The following is a 24354-nucleotide window of genomic DNA, read 5'->3' on the forward strand; positions in this document are numbered from 1 at the left end:
AATGGCCTGTCAGGGCCAGCCCACAAACCCCATTCATTCCTGCTCTGGTCATTGGCAGGACCGACCTGCCTCCTGTGGGTCCCTTTCAGCCCTTCCATGCCTATGGAGGGGCGCTGTTCAAAGCAGGCATCAATCACGCCTCCACCAGGACAGGAGGGCTGGGGCAAGGGAGGCTCCGGGCAACAGTGGATAAAGTGCCTAGAGAAGAGGTTGTCTCCCTCTCATATAATACGCAGCAGTTGGAACAGCTCAGTTGGTAGAGCATGAGGCTCTTAACCACAGGGTTGTGAGTTTGAGCCCCATCTTGGGCAAAAGGTTCCTGCACTGCAGGGAGTTGGACTAGATCAGGCACCCCCAACCTTTGGCCCTCCAGATGTTTTGGACTACAATTCCCATCATCCCTGACCACTGGTCCTATTAGCTGGGGATCATGGGAGTTGTAGGCCAAAACATCTGGAGGGCCACAGGTTGGGAATGCCTGGACTAGATGACTCTTGGGCTCCCTTTCAATTCTATGAATTCTTTAGGGGAAGCCATGGCTGCTTAAAAGGGGTAGTGCTTTAAATGTATGGTGTGGATGGCCTGATGTTCTCTGCCTTTTGTATGCCTTGCATCCTGTTCTCACAGCCTCTGGCATAACCTGGGTGCAACAGCCCATCTCCCCACTTGTGATTCTCAGCAACTGGTATTCACACCCCCAAACTTGGAAAAATATATGCCAGCCTTGGAGCTGATGTATGTATTTTGGACCAATTACAGTGGTACCTTGGGTTAAGTACTTAATTCGTTCCGGAGGTCTGTACTTAACCTAAAACTGTTCTTAACCTGAAGCACCACTTTAGCTAATGGGGCCTCCGGCTGTCGCTGCGCCGCCGGAGCCCGATTTCTGTTCTTATCCTGAAGCAAAGTTCTTAACCTGAAGCACTATTTCTGGGTTAGCGGAGTATGTAACCTGAAGCGTATGTAACCTGAAGCGTATGTAACCTGAAGCGTATGTAACCCGAGCTACCACTGTAATGCATTACGGCAGATACTGTCATAGACTAAAGTTCACTTCATTGGCAGATTAGCACATGGGTTTATCTTGCACAGGGCAAGCAGTGAGGTTAGAGCAGTGATGGCCAAACTTGGCCCTCCAGCTGTTTTGGGACTACAACTCCCATCATCCTGTTAGCAAGGGATGATGGGAGTTGTAGTCCCAAAACAGCTGGTGGGCCAAGTTTGGCAATCACTGGGTTAGAAGGCAATGAAATGCAAGAGAAATATGCAGGCTACCATGCTAAAGCTTAGAGCTGCCTTCCCCAGCCTGCTGCACGTCAGATGTTTTGGACTACAACTCCCCCAAGCATCAGGCAGCATAGTTCCATCGGCAGAGCATGAGACCCTTAATCTCAGGGTTGTGGGTTCAAGCGGGTTTTTGCATTGCGGGGGGTTGGAGTAGATGATCCTTACGGTCCCTTCCAACTCTACAATTATGTGATTCTATCTGTGGGGCACCAGCTTGGGGAAGCCTATCTTCGATGTGTGTAATGGTTACGTGGCCATTTGAAAAGCAAACACAAACATCCCGGGATTAAAGCCTGCAGCAACATCCTGCATTTATTTATCCTCTGTGCCCGTGCGGACTCAGACCGTGCACACAGCCAGATAATACTGGATTTGCTTTTGCTCAGACTGTGGCACAGGGCAGCCTCTCGTTTGGCTCACCCACCGCCTGCCCCCCACTGCACCCCCAAGTCCTGTGGTTCAGTTTTTCCTTCTCCCTGAGCCTTTGGAGCCAGCGAGGCCTGCTCCTGTGCTAAGTCATCCGCGGCCGAAACGCAGATGTATTGTGAGTCGATGGAAAATGGATTATGTGAAATTGAACAAACAGGGTTTTCTTGGCCTCGGATCAAATCCGTTTGTCCAGAGCTGCGCCAAAGCTGCTGGCTGTACGGAGCGTGTTGCCCTGAGGGTGGGTGGAGAGGAGGGGAGGAGATGGAGTTACAGCTAGCAGGCATTAGCCCTGCCCAGATTCCAGATGGGAGACTGGGGGAGCGGTGGGAAGACAAGGAAGACAGGATCCCCACAATCTAGACTGCACCGATTCACTAGCCAGAGATGGCTGTGCTCTGCCTTCACAGCCAGAGACAGTACAGTGGTACCTCGGGTTACAGATGCTTCAGGTTACAGACTCTGCTAACCCAGAAATAGTACCTCTGGTTAAGAACTTTGCTTCAGGATGAGAACAGAAATCGCACGGCGGCAGTGGGAGGCCCCATTAGCTAAAGTGGTACCTCAGGTTAAGAACACTTTCAGGTTAAGAACGGACCCCCGGGACTAAGTTCCTAACCCGAGGTACCACTGTAAATGCTTCTGAATATCAGTTGCTGGAAGCCACAGGCAGGGAGAGTCCTCTGGTCCTGCTTGTGCGGTTCCCACAGGCATCTGATTGGCCACAGTGAGAACAGGATGCTACACTAGATGGGCCATTGGCCTGATCCAGCAGGTTCTTGACTCAGAGCAATTGGGGGCAGCTGCAGTGGCCAGTGTTAGAAACTCAGATATTTAAGCCAGGCACCAAATAGCTCCTTCAACCAAGGTTACAGTCACCCAAACTGAACGTCTAGTTGCCATTTTGGGGCAAGGCTGCCCCAAAGTCTTGTTTTTCAATCACGACTGTGATTGATTCTGTTCAGATGGCAGCGTTGAGCTAGGTTAAGAAAGTTGAGAATGTAAAAGAAGAAAAGTCACTTGATCCAGGGACAGTCCACATCTATATAGGCCTATTCCTACCTCTTTCTTAATGGTGACGTGGACCATTCATAAAATGTAATAATATTTTTCACAACTGTGAACAGGGCAGTAGGCTGGGTTACGTGAAGGCATGTGACAACAGTTCACTATAATGTTGTTCACTGATCCTACTCAGGCTGCACAGAAAAAGCATTTGGGTTCCTGAAATTCATTCTGACTGTGCAGATAAAATACAACTGATAGAATTCCACAGGATGTGGTTTTCATGATCCCCAGGCATTCATCTCTAGATGGTGGAGATGTCAGGCATCAAGAGGATAAGGGAATGGTTTGTGTAGACTCCCAAGGGTCAGCCTGGGAGGAGGTAGTTACGTCACAAGGCTGAGGTTCCTGACTCCTACAGTAATCCTTACAACTGTAAGCTGATTGGGGCAGGGACCTCCCCTCTTATACTATGTATGTCCTACACAGGTCCTTAAATTCTGCTGCAAGGATGATTGAGATAATGTGAGCTGTGTGCTTTGTACACCTACAATCCTGCCCAGCTGGGGATTTCAGAGCAGAGAATTCTGGATTTGCACGTCAGGCTCTCGGCTAAGATGAATATCGCCACCTCTCACACCACTATCCAGCCTGGATTTCCCTTGTGGTATTGTGGGGTGTCAGCATAGTTGCTGTAATAGATTTCTCCTCTGCTATTTTGTGCTACTCGTTCCACATGTCTCCCTCACACACACACACACACACACACAGAGCAAATTGAGGGATCTTGACTTCTCTGCACTAGCGGGCCAAGGGGGTTGAGTCATGCTGGTGTTTTGCAATCTGAAGGCATTGGCACTGAGCAGAGGTGCTGAAGGCGGCCCTTTGTCAACCAATTAGGGTGGCCAACCAGCTGCAGCAGAGGTTGAGTGGCCCAGCGATGCTCAACTCTCAGTAAAAGCCTTTATCTCCTTCAAGCAGGAGAGAGGAGATGAGTGAGGAGGGGCTGCTTCCAGCTCTCAGATCAGGTGCATTAATGAGAGTTCGTTCAGGGGGGGGCAGGGGGGGTTTGATGACACAGACCCGTGCAATATCCTGGAGAACCACTGCTGGTCAATGTAGACACAGAACTGAACTAGCTGGACCAATGACCTGATTCAGTATTTTAGACAGCTCCTGACGCTCCAGGGAGAAGGTTCTCTTGTTGAGGAAAGAGCACACAGGACTGACTCCTGGAATTTATACCAGGCTTGGCCAATCAGGCAGCTTCATGCTGCCTGTCAGTCACAGGAGAAGATGCCGCTATTCCCTTCTACAGCTGAAGGGGCTGCTTCTAAGATGACCGGCTTATTGAGTCTTCATCCTGGTTCGTAGGGAGATTAGATGACATTGGCTGTTCAGTGAGCACACATTCTGATCTGCTTGTGGAGAGGTTAGACAACTTTGCATCAAAGCAAGGGTCACCCCACACTTTTCCAATGCATTGTCCCATTGCTTTTCGGAGCATTCCCTTGTCACTGTCCAATAAGCAAAAAGTGTGTGTGGTGTGTGTGTGTGTGTGTGTGTGTTTAAAGTGGATTTGTTGTGTTAGGTTGATGCAAGTGCTTCAATTCACTTTAAAAGCACGAACCTAAAGTTCTAGTCTGCGTTTGATTCTGTCCTGCAAAATAGTGACAGTCTGAGAGGTTGGGGGAAAGTATGGCTTTTGCATTTGTTCTTTTTCCTCTCTCTCTCTCTCTCTAATACACACACGTCTTATTGAAAGTTTATGTATGACACCTGGCTTTGGAAATTTGGCCTTATATGGAGTCGTGTATGTGAAACAACACATCAAGCTGTTTTCCCCAGAATTTAAAACTACATAAAACCTTTAGGAAAACATCTCCCCCTACCGGCCTCGAACAGTTTCTTCTCTCTCTTTCCCCTGCCTAAAACTTCTCAAAATCTCTCTGTATTTTAAAGGTTTCTGCCTTGTTTCCTTTCCCCCACAGTGACGTCTCAGTGCAAAATCATGAAGTGCAATTCTGAGTTCTTGGCGGCCACGTCGGGGCCCCACCACGTGGGGGCAGAGGACACCCCCGAGTTCTGCACGGCCCTCCGAGCCTACGCTCACTGCACTCACCGCACCGCCCGCACCTGCCGCGGAGACCTGGCTTACCACTCCGCCGTCCACGGCATCGACGACCTGATGGCCCAGCACAACTGCTCCAAAGACGGCCCCACTTCCCAGCCGCGGGTCCGCCCTCTGCCGCGAGGCGACAGCCAGGAGCGCTCAGACAGCCCGGAAATCTGCCATTATGAGAAGAGCTTCCACAAACACTCTCCTCCTCCCAACTATACGCACTGTGGGCTGTTTGGAGACCCCCACCTGAGGACTTTTTCTGACAGTTTCCAGACTTGCATAGTCCAAGGGGCATGGCCGCTCATAAACAACAACTACCTGAATGTGCAGGTCACCAACACACCTGTCTTACCTGGTTCCACGGCGACAGCTACTAGCAAGGTAAAGGCATGACCTATTCAGTGCCTGTTATTTCAAGATGACGATGCCTCACAGCAGCTTTGCTGAGAATTCCCACTTCTGTGTCTCACATAGCTGAATAAAGTAGGCACATCTCTAGGTCCACATTCACGCCGTATGTTTGAAATTTCCCCAGGTGCATTTTGCAATTGGCATGGTCCAAAAGAGCTTATTTCTTGCATTGATATCCCACCTTTTTCTCCAAGGAGTACATGGTTTACCCCCTCCCCAATTAATACCTACAACAGCCCTATGAGATAGGTTAAAAGGCTGTGACTGACCCAAGGTCACCCAGTGAGTGGGGGTTTGAACCCTGATCTCCCAGGTCCTAGTCAGACACTCTAACCACTACACTACACTGCCTTCCTAGAGTATTTCTGCTATGCGGCAGCTCTATAAATTAAGTAGGTAAAAAATACAGGGAAAGCAAAATGACACTTAGAGAAGGATCCAAAATATTTCCCTTGAATTTGATTTATTCTAGATTGTTGTATTCAATGTTTTAATATATTGTAAACCACTTGGAGATTATTTTTTTCAAACATAAAGCAGATTAGAAATGAAATGAATAATAATAGTAATTTTTTTAAAATTCCACAGGGGAAAAAATGCTTCCATTGTTCAACCTAGATTTAAGGTGCCATTTGGCGATTAGGTTATGTATCTGAGTTTCTAACGCTGGTCACACCATGTATTTAAAGCACTGGGATATCACGTTATCCCTGCAAGGGATTCTGGGAGCTGTGGTTTGTTAAGGGTGCTGAGAGCTGTTCTCTCCCCTCCCCTGCCGAGCTACAATTCCTAGAGAGGATTAACAATCAATCCCCTTTCCCTAGGGAGTTCTGGGACTACAGGTCCCATCATCCCCAGCCATTGGCCATGCTGGCTGGGACTGGGGGGCAAGTTAGCCACCCCTCCACTGAAGGGACAGAAGTGTATGAGTGGCTATGGTTGGATCAATGAGCTCTTACCAATCTCTGTAACTCTCCCTTTTCATACCATCTCTCTCCCCACCCTCCAACCTTTCTTCCCTATTTAGCTCACCATAATTTTCAAGAGCTTCCAAGAATGCGTGGAGCAGAAAGTCTACCAGGCCGAAACGGATGAACTCCCGGCGGCCTTTGCCGATGGCTCCAAGAACGGTGGCGACAAGCATGGCGCCAACAGCCTGAAGATCACTGAGAAGGTGTCCGGCCAACACATTGAGATCCAGGCCAAGTATATTGGCACTACCATTGTGGTGAGGCAGGTGGGCCGCTACCTCACCTTTGCTGTGAGGATGCCCGAAGAGGTGGTGAAAGCGGTTGAAGACGGAGACAACCAGGGCCTCTACCTCTGTCTCTGGGGTTGCCCGCTTAACCAGCAGATAGACTTCCAGGCCTTCCGTTCGACCGCGCAGACCACAGAGAACCGGGCTCGCCAGAAAGGGGCAAGCTCTCCGTCTCCGCCAGAGCATTTCACCTATGAGACAGCCACAGCAAAGTGCCGGGAGAAGCTTCCGGTGGAGGACTTATACTTCCAGTCCTGTGTCTTCGACCTCTTGACGACGGGCGACGTCAACTTTACCCTTGCTGCTTACTATGCCTTTGAAGACGTCAAAATGCTGCACTCCAACAAAGACAAATTGCACCTCTACGAACGGACACGAGACTTGGAGACAGGCAATACGGCCCCCTTGGAGCCTCCCACACTTCTCCTTTTTCTGGGGGTGTTGGCATGCTTGAGCCAGTGGACAGCTGTTTTCCTATAGGCCGTCATCTGTGGCAGACCTCCTGAGTCGGGGAAAACAAGAGAACAATTGTACTGGGTAACTAAGAGGCTGAGCCAGCTGAGAGCGAACAGTTTTAGTGACTGCTTTTTCTCCAGGGGGAAAAACCCCCAGAAAAAGCAATTGATCGAATAGGTTTGAACCTTCTTTCCAAGTGAAGGCCTCCTTTTATGTTAAAGAGTTCTGAACTTGTGGTTGACCCCTGCTCTTGTTACCTTCCTCCTCTGATAGGAAAGGATAATGGGAGGCTTCTCACTGTCCCCCCACCCCGATCCCTCCATGTTTGCTGTACTACAAATGGTTGTGGTGATTGTGACATTGGCGTTTGTGTAAAAGTCAAAGTAGGCTGCTGCTTTTTTTTAGACAGGCAGTGGCAAGTTGCCAGTTCCAGAAATGAACTGCAGGATCATGACTGAACAGAGGTGAAAGAAAGAAAGAAAGAAAGAAAGAAAGAAAGAAAGAAAGATCCGTTCAAAGGGTTATGTGCGAGCAGAGCTTAGTCAGGCATGGGCAGCAGAAGAGTCGTGTTCTCTCCCCCACAGCTGGCTTCTAGTTCAATGCACCTGCTTTTCCCGGGGTGTGCCGAACGCTCTTGGCAAACTGGCTCTCGCGTGCTCACACCCTCACACATGTGAGACTTGCCATTGCACGTGCAAACAGCTGTGGGTGCACACCCAGTTTCTGTGATCTTGTTTGTGTGCAGCTGCTGGCAGCTGCCTTTGCACAGGTGGGTGGGGAAAAGGATGAGCATTAAGCCTTCACCTCCTCTGGCCCCAGAAGGATGGTGTACAGGAGACCCAGTCTCTAAGAACGTGCTTCTTCCCACCTTCTCAGCATCCAGCAATGGGGGAACCTTAAGGGGATGATAGTCCCTTTTAACGGAAAGAACTGAATTCCAATAGGGAAGGCATTGTGGGACGATGCTGTGCTTTTTGACGTGGATCCAGCGTTACCTTTCTAGAAGGCCTTCCCTACAGCTCAGATCTTTGTTTTTCTTCAAGGATTGCTGTCTATTTGCTAATTCCTCTTTCCACCTATCCTCCTCTGGTGCTTTCAGAGGGGTAAAACAAGGCCAGTATTTTGGTGGCCCAAAGTGCCACTTCCTTTTTGGTACAACCAAGGCTACCGTGGTGTCCAAGAAATGGGCATCAAGAACTTGCTTCCTTTCAAAGTCCTTTGCTTAGGTGACCCAAAATCCTCCTTCGGGTTTTTGTGCTGTAGAGAACAAATCACACCAAGCCATCGGGAGCCGGGGCGAGAACCTTCAGAGTTCCAAAAAGGCGTGCTTGTTTTCCCTACACTCCAGTTTGATTCCCAAGCCTATGTTTGAAGATTGCAGTTGCTCCCTGAAATCCTCCTTTATGCATGAGCCACAGGTGTGGTGATCAGATGATCCATAATTCCTGCTGAAGAGAAGCCCTCTGAGGAGGCTACCTGCTGGATCTCTGCATTCCTGGGTTTGGAGAAATTCAGGAAGTAGATTCCTTAGAAAATGGGTAAAGTCTCGCCGTTGATCACTTTAAACTAGTGCTGTGCTGATATCAGTCCTCCAGTTTGCTTTCTTTGTTTTCTTCCCCTGCTAAAGATGCTTCAGTTTTTATACCTCATTCTCAGGGTGCTTCAGTAGTCCGTGTGTGCAAGATTTGGGACTTATGGTTGCAAAGTGGCCAAGAGTAGTCTTTGTTTTATTTCCAGTAATATTCTCCAGCCTTTCTGCAGCCTCCCCGGCTGCCTGGGCATCCTGATCTGAAAAAAACCCAAGGGAGGAGTTGCCTTGTGATGTCTTCCCCTGGGCTTTGATTGACAATGCAGGCACCCAGGAAGGCTGCAGAGCACAGACCACCGGTGAGATGATTTGTGGAATGAAAGAAAGGTCACTCACAAGCACCCTTAACCACCTCCAAAGTAAGGGAAGCCCAACAAAAACCCCTGCACTCAACTCATGAGAATTTAATCAGAAGTATTTCTTCTCTGTGATAATTTTTGATTCCCCCCCCCCTTTCTCATTAATTGGTAGAAAAGGGTCAAATAAAATGCAGGAATGTTTTTTTTTCCTGCACAGCACTATTCAAAATATTGACCTTTTCAGGTTTGAGAGCAAACCATACCTCTATTTTAATTTGGGTTTTTTGGGGGGCAGGGAAAGTAAGCCTCAGTATTTTGGAAAAGTCTTAAACAGTTTGGCATGCCTGTTCTCCTTCGTGTCTGATCACCTTGTGTTCCTGCATAGAAGTTTCCAAGCCAGGGAGTGTCTAGGAAAACTCTTACTGACCCTGGATAGAGATTCCAGGCAAATGGCATCTTCAGCTTGGATCCCCTGCCCCCTGACTCTCTTTGGCAGCTCACAGTGTGACATTTCAAGCCTCTTCCACTTTTCCCATCCTCACTTAGGGCCACATTGTACATGTCAAATGCAATCTGTGCACCAGCCGTGCCAGTTTTGTGGTGGAAGTTCCCAGATGTGTCCAGCCAGCAGGTCAACCACGGAAGACAAGCTTGAGGTGCTCCTTGGACCATCCCAAAGCCCAGAAGATGCACACCCATAAAACACAGCTATCGACATTGTTCCACAGTGACTGCACACCTGTGTATTTCATTATTTGTACACGCAGTGACTTGCATATATGCAAAATGTCACATGTGGCAACCTTCGTGTGGGTGTTGTGCTGTTTCCTATACAGAAGCTCTTTCTCTGTGGGAAAGAGATGGAGCTCATAACCCCAAATTCTTTCATTTGTTTGCTACAGCATCTCCTCTGCCCCAAGGAGACCCCTGTAGTGGACCAGAGGATTAAGCTATCAAAGAGCAGCATCTTTGAGGAACCAGCTCACATGGAAGGTGCTACCCCCATAATACTTGGTGATCGATTGAAATTTGCCCAGCAGTCGAACTTCCACCCACCAGCATCTCTGCTGCCCACACTGAAAAAGCAGCAGAGGAACACAATTTAGTAGCCATTTGATGTATAGGATTGTGTCTTCTAATATATAGAGTGCCCTCACATTGGTGACTGTACAGGGGTGTAGTTTTCTTTTCCTTCCCTTCCTGAACGGTTTAAAGAAAAATACATGTTGACTGTTTCATTCTATGGTTTGTTCACCGATGGCCCTTTCCTCCTCCTTTCATCATTGATCTTGAAATTGGGAGCTCTCAACTTGAGCTGTGAAGTGTGCAAACTTGGGAGTCATGTGGAAGGAACGAGGAGATTGGGAGATGCTAAGGCTGAAAAGTGGGACTTGGCCTTCATGTACTCTAGAAGCGCTCACTGTAGCCAGAGGGGCTACAAAGTATTGCCCCTCCAGATGTTGCTGGACTTCAAGTCCCATCAGCCTGCAAGCCGTTATGGTCAACTGTCAGGGCTGATGGAAGTTGGAGTCCCAACAATCTCTGGAGGGCCATAGCTTCTCTGTCCTTGGTGTGCAAGTTGAGCTCACCACCTTGGTGGTTCATTCTAATCCACTGGCAACTCGCAACAGCTAATGCTGCTTGTGTTTCAAAATTGTGGGTGCTACTCAGAGTAGACTCAATGAAATTCATAGACCCAAGTTGGCCATGTCCATTAATTTCAACAGGCATACTCTGAGTAGGAGCAATATTGGAGACGAGGCTCATAAGCTTCATTTCACCATATTTAGTTCAAAATTGTCTTCCTTGGAAAAATGGAGGCCATGTTCACACCATACATTTAAAGCACTGTGATGACCATGTTAAAACAGTTGTGGCTTCCCCCAAAGAATCCCAGAAGCCATATTTTGTTAAGGGTTCTCAGAGTTGTTAGGAGACCTCAACACACATTCCCTCACAGAGCTACAATTCCCAGAGTTCCCTGGGAAGAGGGATTGATTGTTAAACCAATCTGAGAATGGTAGCTCTGGTAGGGAGTTAGGGTGTCTCCTCATACCTCTCAACAGACCACAGCTCCCCAAATTCTTGGGGTTAAGCCATGACTGACCAAAGTGGTACCATAGTGCTTTAAATGTATATGGCCTTTGTAAGGTCTTCAAATTAGGTAGCGATGACCCTTCTTCATTGCCATTGCAGTTCCTCCTCCTCCTCTCCAGTTGACCTCACAGTCCAAAAAGTTCAACAAGGTTTTCCAACTATAGGAATATCTCTAATGTTAAAAAATATTTTTTTTAAGCACTTTATTTTGGTTTACATTATAGGGCTCATTCTGGCTTGCAGGTGAAGTGAAGCCGATAAAAACCCAATGGATTTTTTAAAAAACAAAAACACAAGGGTGGGGGGGGACACAATTCCAGCCCCACTGACCCTTTTCCTTCCCAGCTTCTTTTGTGTTTGTGTGTAGAATTTTGTCTGTAAATACTGTAAATTATTTATTGATGAAAAGTGCAAGTAAAACATTTTCTTCCCAACCATATGGACAGTGAATTCCTTTCTTGTGATGCAGTTTTTTGTAGGAGTGAGAAAAGTCGCAAACCGTGTGCCTTCCTTTCCTTTTCATTAACTGCTTAGCCTAACTTCCCCCAACCCAGTGGTCTTTGGATGTTCTATGCTATTGCTCCCATCAGCCCCAGGCAGTGTGAGGTCTCTTAAAGAACTGAAATGTCTTCCCAATCTGTCCTAACCCTAGAGATGCTCACATGTGTACAGTTTGGGTACCTGTGTACTTACTAGCTGGTCTGTGCAGATCAACAAACATACACTTTTTCCCACAAGCGTGTATATGTAGAGGCAGCTTGTACCTGTGTTCTGTGTGAATCAGCTTACTGAAACTTCCAGCTAAATTATTAAGGAACTAACATTGATTCCTCCCCGCCACCCCTTCGTACGAAACAAAACCACCCCATAGCTCTTCCTTTTGAGTGAGTTTTTAGAGTTGCGGCCGTCAAATTTCTAGAACTTTTGCCAAGTATGTTTCAGCTGAAGTGTGATCTAGGAACTGTAAAAATACAAGGGCCGCTGTTGGCTCAAGCCAGCAGCCCCTTCAGTCCATCGTCTTCGTACAGTGATCAGCCCCAGATGCCTCTGGGAATCCCTGAAGGAAGACATGAACACAACAGTGCTCTGCCCACTTACAATTCCTGGCATCTGGTGTGCAGAGGCCTGCCACCTCCGATAAACATCCACAAACTTCAGAATTCCAGAAAACTTAACGGGCTTTCCTTATGTATGTTCTGGGTTTCTAGAGAAATGTGTCCATTGTATACCTTTGGAGATCTATCACAAGACGACCAAACTTCTAGATAGAGCATTTATGGAACTAAAAGGGTGCGATCCACACTCATAATAACTACGCAGGGGTTTGATACCTCCCACAGACCCAACAGGTTTCAGATGAACTCTCCCTCCTTGAATACCCCCCTTCTCTTCCAGTTCTGGGCCTCCGTGCGAAACCAGACTGCTCGCCCTTGCCAAGACTCTTGGAATAAATGGCTGAGTCAGTGTTTCCATTATAAAATCTGTCTCTATGGGGAACACGTCTCAGCTGTGAAATTTCACTCCTGGTTCCAGTGCTTACAGGTGTGGAAAATCCTTTGTTAGGCTCTCTCCTCCTGTCCTCTCGCCATGAATGACCTGCTGCATGGAAATGCATTTATTTCTGCTCTTACTCAACTCTGAGGAATCCCAGGGTGTAAGGCAGAGCCCCAGTGGAGGAAGCTTCACAGAAGGCGGGAAGCAGCCAGGCAAGTTAAGCACCTGTGAGAGTTGAGCAACAGGGCAAGGCCAGTAAATCCCTTTTGGTCTCAACAAAGCCAGGTTTCCAAGAAAACAAGCCCAACCAACAACCAAACAAAACTGTTTCTGAAGGCAGAAAGCCAGCTAGCTGGGGGTGGACTTCCCCCATCTGTTGTGCTATGTACAACTGCCCAAGGGACAGAAGTCAGAGGTGTGTGTTCCGTAAAATGCACTGGGCTGGAGACCAGGGCTGACAGGATGTACTCAAGGCATCCTATCCCGCTGAGCGCTGCTCCACTGTCACTTAACAGGAGTCCTGTTGGAGCAGGCCAAAGACCCATCTTGTCCAACATCCTGTCACTAAACCTTAAAGTCTCTGTTACAAAAAGTGATGTGCCAAAAAGTGACAGCTCTAGCCAGAAAGAGCCAACTCCTAAGGCATTCCCTTCCCCTCCAAGCTGCTAATGTCTGCCCCTTTCTAAACCTACATATACTTGTCAATGCAGGGTGACATTTCATGTTATCTGAAGAAATGATTGATGCATGAAAGCATAGAATCACAGAATTGTAGAGTTGGAAATGACCTCAAAGGTCATTGAGTCCAACCCCTTGCAAAGAAGGAATCACAGCTCAAGGATCCCTGACAGAAGGCTATCCAACCTCTGCTTGAAAACCTTCAGTGAAAGAGTTTAATGGAAGCCTGGTAGCCAATGCCCACAAATATGGAAACTAAAACTCAAGATTCTAAAATATTGCCATAAGTATACGTACAACATGCCATCATGTTATAGCTGTTGTCTTCTACGTCAATGGATTCATTTATCGCATTTTTGGCTGACCCCATGAAGTCATCCAAGCGGTTTTTCAGTCTGAGGGCCACAATTCTCTAGCCTCAATCCAGGCAGGCAAAAAGTTGTGTGAGAATTCAAGCACACAGGCCAGCCAGGCCAAAAAAAAAAAAAAATTAAACCAGGAAAGTGCAAAGCAAGGTGAATTTGTGTGTGTGTGTGTGTGCGCGCGTGCTTCAGAGAATCCTGAGGGCCATATATAGACTTGGAGGCCAAACTTGGGGCCTAAAGTTGCCCATTCAGACGAGGTTCTCCATCCTGATCTAATGAATTGCAGTGTATTTATGTACAGGCCTCTTCAGCACCTGGGAACTGAGCCACTTTGCTCAGGTACTAGCCAGGAGACAACACCCATGCAAGGTCATTTGTCAGGCAAGCTTTATACAGATGTAGTGCTTGCAACACAGATGGTGAGTTGGTGCAGGATCTGATGAAAAGGTCAGATTCAAGAATATTCTGCAGCTTGGAGCTTGAGCATCTGACAAACGATTTAAGGAGCATTTTTTTAAGATTCTGGAAGGCAGGATACCCTTCGCTCATCATCCCGCTGTTACATGTGCACATAAAATGAGGTTTTCAATGAAGTGGTGAGCCTCATTTTGGAAAACGTGTGCCTACTTGGTGGGTTCATCCAGAAAAATGTCCTGCATTTTCTGCACAGGAAGTAGCAGGGAAGACCAAGATTTATATCCTGCCTTTCATCCAAGGAACTCGAGGAAACAGAGCATTCTCCCCCTCGCCAAGTGCTTCATGGGTGAGAGAAAGTATGTGTGTGAGAACGTGTGCCTGCACATGCAGGACTGCATGTGAGAGTGTGTTTGGACATGTCTGCTGTAGCCTGGAATCAGTCCAGATAAGCCAAACCTCAAAACCATCCAACAAACCGACACAAGGAAGTCATCGCGCGGCGGTAGCAAACAGAAAACAAGCAGTCAGTCCGATTTCTGAAAATGTCCATGTCACATTTTAATATACAAGAATCCAAAGTACAGCCTACAATGTAGGAAAAATTTTTTAATACATACTCTATAAACAAACATATTTACATCAGAAATCACTAGGACAGTGGCAATTCTTTTTGTCACAAATATAAATTAATTATCAATAACTGGTTGTGGCTGTTGTTGTTTTTCTTTTAGCCGGTGGGGTAATGTTCTGTTTCTCCCTCCCCCTCAGAAATCCACAGCTTAGTCCTTCCAGCCTGTAGATATTGGAGAAAATGGGTGGGGGACAATACTGCCATGCAGATGTTGGGAATGGACCCCAAAAATAATATTCCTCCCCCATTCCCAAATCCATCAAGAATTCATCCAAACTGGGATCCAAACCCAGCGCTACTTCCTCAATCCTGGCACACAGCAGACAATACAGATTCTAACATGTGCAGTTAATGTTCTTTCCTGGGAAAACGAGAAATGAGAATCAACCTACAGTGGGGGAGTGCATTTCCCCCCCCCCCAAGCCCTGGTGTTTCAGTAACAGGACCTGAACATCTCCAACTGTAGGTGCCTGAGACTATATGCAAGTCTCGGGCACCTACAGTTGGAGATGTTAAAGTCCTGCAAGGCTTGGGCACCTGTGGGTTTGCTCCTGTTGAATGGTGGAGGTTTGGCATAGGGGTGAGGGAGGAGTGGGGAGGAGCAAGTCCTGAGATGAATGGTGTAGCCTTTCAGTAACAGGACCTGAACATCTCCAACTGTAGGAGCCAGAGACTTGCATATATATATATATATGTGCAAGACTTGCATGTGTGTGTGTGTGTGTGTGTGTGTGTGTGTGTGTGTGTGTCTGTGTGCAAGACTTGCATATAATCTATATATATGTGCAAGACTTGCATATATATATATATGTGCAAGTCTCGGGCACCTACAGTTGGAGATGTTCAGGTCCTGTTACTGAAAGGCTGCGCCAGCCACCTCAGGACTTGTTCCCCCCCAACCCATCCCTCACCCCTATGCCAAACCTCCACCGTTCAAGAGGGGCAAACCCACACAGGCCAGCACCTCCATTCCCATTCTCCATCCCAGCCAATGACTTGGATCTCCATAGCGAGGCCATACAGGTCTCCTTCCTCCGTCTGTGCCTCAGGCAGCCATCGATTCAAGTTCCATGAAATGTCCATGGGATACCAGTTAGGCCGCGAGACACAGAAAACAAAACAAAAACCCAGGCTGGGCCTGGCCTTTTCCCCGCAACAGGTCACTCGAGTGAAGGGAAGTCAACTCCCCAAACATTTGGCCAGCAGGATTATGTGAGGAGAGATTGGGGCAGAAATCCAGGCAACCCCCCCACGATTGGTCCAGCTCTTATGATCCTTCTGCAAATGTAGGACCCAACAGCAGCAGGTTCAGAGTCTCTGGTTACAAACCACAGCAGCTGCCATTTTACCTCAGGCCAAATTACCTCAGATGAGGTTCTCGCCTGATCTCCCAACCATGAAATCTAAGTTTTCCGGCTGCTCCAGTTATAATCTGGATTGTTCTTTTGTTCTAATGACCTGTCTAGGGGTGACCGGTGATCTAGAGGGGACTTGGTGTCATGTGGGGATTTCTGTGAGGGTGGGGAGCGAGGGTCCGAGACTTGGGAGTGAGGAGGGGGGAGAAGCTGTTTGTAATCCGGCGATTTGTCCAGGTGGAAAGGCCGGTAATGGTCTGAGGGACCCTGGCCATGGTAGCCCATGGAAGGCCTATGGTCAGGCATCCTCCTGAAGTCCTGCTGGTGGTAATTCTGAGACCGGAACTCGTCTGATCTCCGTCTCTTCGAATCATGGTGATGCCTAGGCAGAAGCAAACACAGAGAGCAGTCGGCTCAGAAGTGGGGACTGAGGAAACATCCCATTCCCAGATGGCCGGGGCTGGTGGGAGCCATAGGCCATCAGGGCACCAGGTTGGTTTCTCAACATGGTTTGTTTGGAGAGAAGCAAATCACAGGCCCATGTCTGCATGCAATGACCCACCTGCAGACCATAGTGACCTGGGGCAGTTTGTATGGGAGAAAGCAGTCCCCTAGTCCCCAACTAGCTCTTCCCTCGCCTCTTTTTGGGAAGTGCAGGGCTCCATGTCTACCGAAACAAGACTATGTCCAACCCATTCAAATAATCAAGAGAACATTTAGAGTTCCAGCCAGTCTTAAGGGAAAGTTGCCTTCCCCCGACCTCTGTTGGCCTCACTCTGTAATGGTGTTCTGACTGGCTCCCCCCATCCCGAGTTCCTCAAGACACAGTAATTGACAGGAGGAAGCTGAGAGCAGGAGATCATCCTATTGCTGGTCTACATGCGGCACTGCTTCCAGTCCACTGCAAGTCGTCTTCTGCCCAGAACCATGTCATTTGTCTGACTGTGGTGAAATCACACGACTAACATAATTAATTATGCAAATGCATTCCATCGTCATGACGTTATTCCACCCTGCTCGTTTCAATGCAAAGGAAATGCAGTGCATAAAGGGGGGGGGAGTAATCTAATGTTTGTCTTTAGCAACCGGGGTGGGCGTGTTGTTCCACCAAGTGAGTGCATGTGCTTTTTGCAGACGGACAAGGAAAACAATGTTACCTTGTATGTTTCTCTACTGCACTGGCTGACAGGAAATTAAGAGCCAAGCTTGTGGCTCAAATCTGTCTTTTTTCTCTGTTTTGGCTTACAGCTAAACAAAACTGTTCCTACTACTACTAATCAACTGCGTATGGTTTGTGAACTGAAAACAAAAACAACAGTGAATACAGATTGCATTTACTGGATTGATTTCAGTCCTGAACGTGGGATGAATAAGCCAACATTGGCCATCTCCACTCCCGCTTCTCCCATTTTTGTTGGAATACTTTGACGTCGCTGCTCGATGCTGGGGCCTGGCTAGAAATTAAGTTGTCACCTCATTCAACAAAGCCAGGCCTCCACCTAGTGGCGAGTCCTGGGGGCGAGGAGGACATGAAACAGCTCAGGGCAGAGCTGGAGAGGCCTGGTTGCTGAGTGCAGGGAATCGGCTACCCGACCAAGTTCTGCTGCTGGTGGCTCACCTGTCGTAATAGTCCCTGTGGCCCCGGTGATCTCGGTCACTGTTGTACTGCTCATACGGCCGCTTGCGGCTTGGGTTGTTCAGCCGGTAGTTGCGAGGTTCACCACGAGGCTCACCACGCGGCCGGCGGTCTCCGTAGTGGTGCTCTTTGTACCAATGCGGTTCATACTGATGATGCCGTTCTCCGCCCCACACTTGGTTGCTGTTGCCGCCATAGCTGAATTTGCGGTCTCTCTGCCAGTCACCTCGGTCTGCACAAACGGAAGGGAGGGGAAGGCTCAACTCAGTTTCACGAAACGTCCTTGAATGGGAAGGACAGGATCCCTAGGGGTCCCTGGAAGCTGATGCGCGCGGAGGGGGTCCTCCACGAACAGATCAGTCCTGGGCATTGTCACAATGGACTGTACAAAGCCTGCCTGTCCCTCCGTACAAACCCTTAAGCCAAAATGTATAATAGGGTTTAATACTTTGTGAAGCACTTATAAGCCTTGTTTTTCATTGAGTGGTATAAGGTTACAGGTAAAGGACCCCTGGATGGTTAAGTCCAGTCAAAGGCGACTATGGGGTTGCGGTGCTCATCTCACTTTCAGGCCGAGGGAGCTGGCATTTGTCCACAGACACCTTTCCAGGTCACGTGGCCAGCATGGCTAAACTGCATCTGGTGCAACGGAACACCATGACGGAAACCAGAGCGCATGGAAATGCTGTTTACTTTCTCACCACAGCGGTACCTATTTATCTACTTGCTCTGGCGTGCTTTTGAACTGCTTGGATGGCAGGAGCTGGGACAGAGCAACGGGAGCTCACCCCTTTACACAGATTAGAACTGCCGACCTTCTGATCGGCAAGCCCAAGAGGCTCAGGGGTTTATACCACAGCACCACCCGCTCCCTTAAGCGATATACAGCTAAATAAACACAATTTCTGAAATGCCATTTTTTTACAATAAAAGATTCCTGAAGGCATCTTGAGGCAAAAAAATTTAAAAGGACAATGATAAGCTCAGAGCCTCCTGCCCCTACCAGCATTCTTGCCACGGTATTTTGCACTAGTTGCAATTTCCAGACTGCCTTCAAGGGCTGACCCACATAGAGTGCATTCTAGTAGTCCAGCCTGGAGGTTGATGGATCCTCCCTGTTAACTGGCCATACTGGCTGGGGCTGACAGGACTTGAGCAACATCTGGAAGAAGCCAGGTTGGGGAGCAATGGCCATCCATTCAATCTGGAGGGAGGGAGAAGTTCTACCTAGAGGAATAAGGAGAGGAGGCTCTTTGTGGGCTCCTGCTTGGTCTCTGACCTGCACTGCTGAAATGCCTCTTGTTTGGGTTGTTGTAGTTCTCCCTCTGGTGCCCGTGCATTTGGGAAGGATGCGATGTCGGAGGCTGGTGGAGCTTCTGAGCATGAGGTCCATGAGGTATCTGAGACATCACGGAATCTCGGCCGGACCCGGATGCCTCCGACCGAAACGGTTTCTTGCCTCCCAGGGCCTCCTCCCTTTTCCTCTGTTCCTGCTGAGGGTGACAAGGGGAGGGGGGCAGTTAATTCACAATAAAAGGCTCCTGGCACTGACTGAGTCACCTGAGGACAGCGCGAATGGGCCCTTCCCACACAAATCTTGTTGTGAGAACACAGGAAGAGCCTGAACTGGATCAGGCCAGGGGCCCTTCTAGCACAGCATCCAGTTCTCACAGCAGCCAACCAGAGGCCTCCACAGGAAGCCTCAAAGCTGGACTTCAGTGCAATAGTAGATCTCCCCTCCTGTGAGCCCGAGACTAGTATTGAGGCATAAGGCCTGACTGCGGAGGCAGAGCATAGCCATCGTTGCTAGTAGCCATTGATAACCCACACATTTGCCCAATCCGTCCAAGTTGGTGGCTAATCTGCCTCCTGTAGGAGTGAGTTCCACAGTTTAACTATGCTGCTGAATGAGGAAGTCCTTTCTTCTGTCTGTCCTGAAACTCCCAACATTCAGCTTCAATGGAGCTCTAGTATTACGAGAAAAGGTGAAAAACATTCCTCTGCTCACTGTCCCTCCACACCAGAGGATCCCAACCTTTTTTTAGTACGGTGAGCTGCTGGTCCAAATTTACTCAGAATGGCGACCCATTGATTCGATTGTCACGTGAATGTTGAACTTTGCATCTTCGGCATCCATCAATCTGGTGCATTTTAACTGCTGGTTTGCCTATTTTTGCCATTACTTGAGGCCTCCAAGCAAAAAGTTTACTTAACGTCCCTATCAATCTGGACTTCATTGAAATTGTTATAGTACTTAACAAAGTTATTCAGAGTTTTTATTCATGGGCAGGTAAGCACGCCATCTGTGTTCGCTGATGAATCCAACACGGCCTGGTGACTCACTTGTGGACCCACTGCTCTAAACCACGCATAGCTTTATATACCTCTTATCCATCATATCTCCCCTTATTTATCAAAGCAAACAAACGACCTCCCCAAAACTGCAACTTTTCCTTGCAGGACCATTGCTCCAGCCCTCTTCTGGCTCTATAGTCTCCTTACTGAGCCTTCTGACTCCCAGCTAGCCCATGCAAAAGATGCAGAGTGTGTCTGGAAGCAAAAGAGAATACTGTACATCTGCAGACCAAATCAAGAAAGCTTTGCCCAGGCTCCTTCTGGTTTCTAAGGGTGCATCACAGAATCACAGAACTACAGAGGTGGAAGGGATCTCAAGGGCACCGCCTATTTTCTACAGCAGCCTTCACCAACCTGGTGTCCCCTCCAGATGTTTTAGACCACAACTCCCATCAGCCCCAGCATCACAGAGGTAGCTGTCCAGAGTTGTACTTCAAAACGTCTTGAAAACACCAGCTTGGCAAAGCCTGTTCTACAGGACAAATCTCCTTTGCTTATTTTTTTAAAAAATTAGATTTGTATCCTGCCTTTCAGTGACAAGAGCCTAGCGTGCTCTCTCTCTCTCTCTCTCCCACCCACCCCCCACTCCTACTCCTCTCTGCTTTTCAGACTCACCTCCTCATCCTGCGACCGCTTCTTGTGAGCCATCTTGTACAACTTGTGCAACTTTCTCGCGTCAAATTCTGTGAACTTGGACACAAATATCCACAGGTTCCTGGAAGGAGGCGAATGGATTTCATTTTTTTCATTTCCCCCCCTTTAGCGAACTGACAGAACAGCAATTTGCTTACCCTTTTCCTCTATCAGTCTAGCCCGGATGAGACCCCATCCCTTGATTCCACCTGAATGCAGTCTATCTGGAGATCACCCAGCTGAGACTGAAGAGGCACACTCTGCATATGCTCAGGAGGCATCTCTTCTCTTTGGGATTACTTTCTACATTCAAGGCCTGAGCCATGCAGAACGTCAAATCAAATATAACCCAAGAAATCCAGCCTGCCGTGCTGTGTGTGGCAGTAATGTTATAGTTTTTATTCTTATAAAACTAAATCTAAATTCTTCCCGCCCCCAATCATTTTTATTAAAGCTCCAAAAATATTCCAGAACGTTAAACATTTTTAAACCTATTTCTTCTTGATTTCCTACCCTGCCTTTCCCTGATGTTTGTTTTTTTACTCCATTTTATTAGCTGTTTTACAACACATGCTTTTACTGTCTAAACTCTGGTATCATTAACTCTTTCATTTAAAAAAACCCCTAAATCTAAATTCTAAGCCAAAGCAACCGTTATTTTGCAACATATTTTGCAATGTAAAAGCTCAGTGGGAGAGCATCTGTTTTGCATGCAGACGGTCCCCGATTCAATGCCCAGCATCTCTACGTAGGGACACGATGCCCCCTGCCTGAAACCCTGGAGAGCTGCTGCCAATCAGAGAAAATGATGCTGAGCTAGATGGACCAATGGTCTTACTCGGTATAAGGTAACTTCCTACATTTTGCACTCCCTATATTACATTTCTGCCAGGGTAGCTTACAGCACAGGGTGCGTTGTATATCTTGTCCTTGCTGTTAAGTTGCTTGGAGGCCTTCAGGTGACGAGCAACTAATAAGTCTAATAAATGAAATGAACAGGAAGCTTCTTTATAAAAGAAGCAGACCACTGATCCTTCTACCTGAATATGGTCTACAATGACCGGCAGCAGCTCTCCAGGGTTTTAGAGAGGCAGCCTTTCCAAGCCCTACCAGGAATAGCTGGGGATTGTACCTGGGGATTTCTGCACACAAATTGGATGCTCTTTCCCCCAAAGGTATAGGGACCGAAGAAGCTACCTCATACCAGGTCAGATCTATGGTCCATACGGACCGGCAGATCTCCAAGGGATCAAACCTGAGACCTTCTGCATGAGGAGCAGGGGTTCCTTGAAGACCCGCTGCCAGTCAGGGTAGACAATATACAGCTAGGTGGACCAAGCCAGCTTCCTTAAACCATACCTCAGTAGCTAACCAGTGTGAGAGCGCAGTGGAAGGCCTGACAGGCAGGAAGGCAGGCGGGTAGGTGGAGCTAGTTACCTTCTCCAGAGCTTGATGAGCTCCTGGTCTGAGTAGGCTTTCAGGCACTCTGAGATGCGGTCTCCGATCTTCAGCAGGCAGCTGCGCGTGTGCTCCAGCTGCTCCTGCACCGTCAGGCCCTTGTCTGGCTTGTCCAGCTGCTTCAAAGCCTTTTTGACAGGCCTCATCCGCTCTTTGCACTGGGAGGGGAGCAGCAGAGAGAGCAAAGCTACACGTTATTGAGGATTATTTACCGCCTTCCTACAGGGGGCGGCCCCAGCCATCTTTTGAAAATTGTGAATTCGGGATTATTTGTGCTCATGCCACCACATATGGGACAGAACTTCCAGCATTCATTCTGCCTTTTCAACATTTTCCACAGCTGGTGCTCTCCAGATGTTTTGAACTACAGCTCCCATCAGCCCTGACCAATGCATGCTGGGAGTTGTAGTCCAAACCACCCGCCATAAACCCAACCTGCTCATACCACTGCCTACTGTGCCCTGCTTAAGGGTTTCTTGAAATACAAAGCCGTATATAAAATGCTTCTAAATGAATGAATGAAAAGGTACATGCTGCTGACTTGAATAAAGTAGCTGCAAAAATTCTGAAGCCCAAAGATGCAAGAGATCAACTAGTCTAAACCTCATGGGGCTGGAATGACGAATGGGACCCCTTCCCCTCTGACCCCATGAGGAAATGCTTACTATGCTGAAGGTTTCCTGGTCCAAGTCATCCTCTTCCTCTTCTCCGATGGGGATGGGCTCACTCCCAGCTGTAATGTGGACGGGGCCCTGAGATCTCTTCCCTTTGCCTGCAGATTTGGCATCGCTGCCTTTGGCCTGTAAAAAGACAAAACGAGGCATGGCAAACATAAAAACAAAACACGGAATTTGCAGCAATTTCGCACAGGAGAGAGATGAGGCCAGGCTGAAGCCACAGAAGGCAGTTCCTGATACAGTTCTGCGTGAGAAATTATTACTCAGTATCTCTCCCAGGGTTGCTAAACTGATTCCTATGTGACTTTTCCTTGTGCGGCAAGACAATCTCCGTTACCTTTTCTCTTTTGCCCTTTGTCTTCCTCCTCTCTTTCTCCTCTTCCTTTTCTTTCTTGCTTGCCGTCTGTTTTATCTTGTTTTCTTTGTCCTCTTTCTTCTTCTGCTTCTTTCTCACAGGGCTGCCATCTAAGCCATCCTCCTGTAGGAAAGGGGGAAAGCAGGAAGGGGAGGGGAAAAAAATCAAACCTATTTCATTTATTTCAGGGCTGAGGGATTGCAGGTTAGGTGGTGGTGAATTTCGTCCCCTGCGCCTCTGTATCGGGCCCTAGTGACTCTATCCAGGCCCCTCCTCTATCCTACCAGAGCCAGTATGGTGTAGTGGTTAAGAACGGTGGACTCGTAATCTGGGGAACTGGGTTCGCGTCTCCGCTCCTCCACATGCAGTTGCTGGGTGACCTTGGGCCAGTCACACTTCTTTGAAGTCTCTCAGCCCCACTCACCTCACAGAGTGTTTGTTGTGGGGGAGGAAGGGAAAGGAGAATGTTAGCCGCTTTGAGACTCCTTAAAGGGAGTGAAAGGCAGGATATCAAATCCAAACTCTTCTTCTTCTTCTTCTTCTACCTTCTCTTCCTCACCAGCCCTTAAGTGCTTTTACCTAGCTGGAATGAATCCTTAACACCTCTGCCTATGGATGATGGAAGTTGTAGTCCAAAACATCTGAAGGGCCAATTTATAGTCTATACAAGCCATAATGTGAACAGAACAGCAATGGCATGGATCATCCACATGAGGCTAATGTTATGCCACATGAGGCTATTATGGGTTTGTTTGTTGTTGTTTTTAAAAAAAACTGGTTTTCAAAGCTGTCTTTGTGGGGAGCGGAGAAAGACTACAGAAGCTGAACAGGGGAAGGGGCTCTGCGGACTGTGCCTGAGGTGAGGCATCTGGGAAACAAAATCTTAGCCACCAGCTCCTGGTGGAATTTTTTTTTTTGGGGGGAGGGATAAATTTTAAAAGGAATACAAAAATATCAAATACTTGTTTTATCAAAGCTAAAAAGCTTATCTAAATAAAAACACAGGCCAGAAAAGGAGAGAGAGAGAGAGAGAGAGAGAGAGAGAGAGAGAGAGAGAGAAAGAAAGAAAGAAGAAGAAGAAGAAGAAGGGGAGGAGGAGGAGGAGTTTGGATTTGAAGGAGTCTCAAAGCGGCTAACATTCTCCTTTCCCTTCCTCCCCCACAACAAACACTCTATGAGGTGAGTGAGGCTGAGAGACTTCAGAGAAGTGTGACTAGCCCAAGGTCACCCAGCAGCTGCATGTGGAGGAGCGGAGACATGAACCCGGTTCCCCAGATTACGAATCTACCGCTCTTAACCACTACACCACACTGACTCCCTACACACTACACCACAGAGAGGGAAAAAAGAA

At 48.0% G+C, this 24354-nt stretch overlaps 2 protein-coding genes across 6 annotated transcripts in view; one reads left to right on the forward strand and one right to left on the reverse strand.

Annotated features, from left to right (window-relative positions):
- RGMA (repulsive guidance molecule BMP co-receptor a) overlaps positions 1 to 7473 on the forward strand; it is a 32306-nt gene extending 24833 nt beyond the window's left edge. For both annotated transcript variants that reach the window (XM_053364419.1, XM_053364420.1), the window contains 2 exons: positions 4710 to 5221; positions 6279 to 7473. In XM_053364419.1, coding sequence (XP_053220394.1) covers positions 4710 to 5221; positions 6279 to 6989 — 1223 coding nt within the window. In that variant the 3' untranslated portion in view covers positions 6990 to 7473. The remainder of the gene's footprint in view (positions 1 to 4709; positions 5222 to 6278) is intronic.
- A 7883-nt stretch (positions 7474 to 15356) lies between these two features.
- The window catches only part of CHD2 (chromodomain helicase DNA binding protein 2), a 65289-nt gene continuing 56291 nt past the window's right edge, over positions 15357 to 24354 (reverse strand). For 3 of the 4 annotated variants that reach the window (XM_053365713.1, XM_053365711.1, XM_053365710.1), the window contains 7 exons: positions 22986 to 23126; positions 22637 to 22771; positions 21951 to 22129; positions 20496 to 20595; positions 18805 to 19018; positions 17508 to 17757; positions 15357 to 16271 (listed from right to left, as the gene is read on the reverse strand). In XM_053365713.1, the coding sequence (XP_053221688.1) occupies positions 15938 to 16271; positions 17508 to 17757; positions 18805 to 19018; positions 20496 to 20595; positions 21951 to 22129; positions 22637 to 22771; positions 22986 to 23126 (1353 nt within the window). In that variant the 3' untranslated portion in view covers positions 15357 to 15937. The remainder of the gene's footprint in view (positions 16272 to 17507; positions 17758 to 18804; positions 19019 to 20495; positions 20596 to 21950; positions 22130 to 22636; positions 22772 to 22985; positions 23127 to 24354) is intronic. The other variant, XM_053365714.1, reaches the window with a different exon arrangement.

Source organism: Podarcis raffonei, chromosome 14 (assembly GCF_027172205.1).
Source record: "Podarcis raffonei isolate rPodRaf1 chromosome 14, rPodRaf1.pri, whole genome shotgun sequence".
NCBI classification, from domain to species: Eukaryota; Metazoa; Chordata; class Lepidosauria; order Squamata; family Lacertidae; genus Podarcis; species Podarcis raffonei.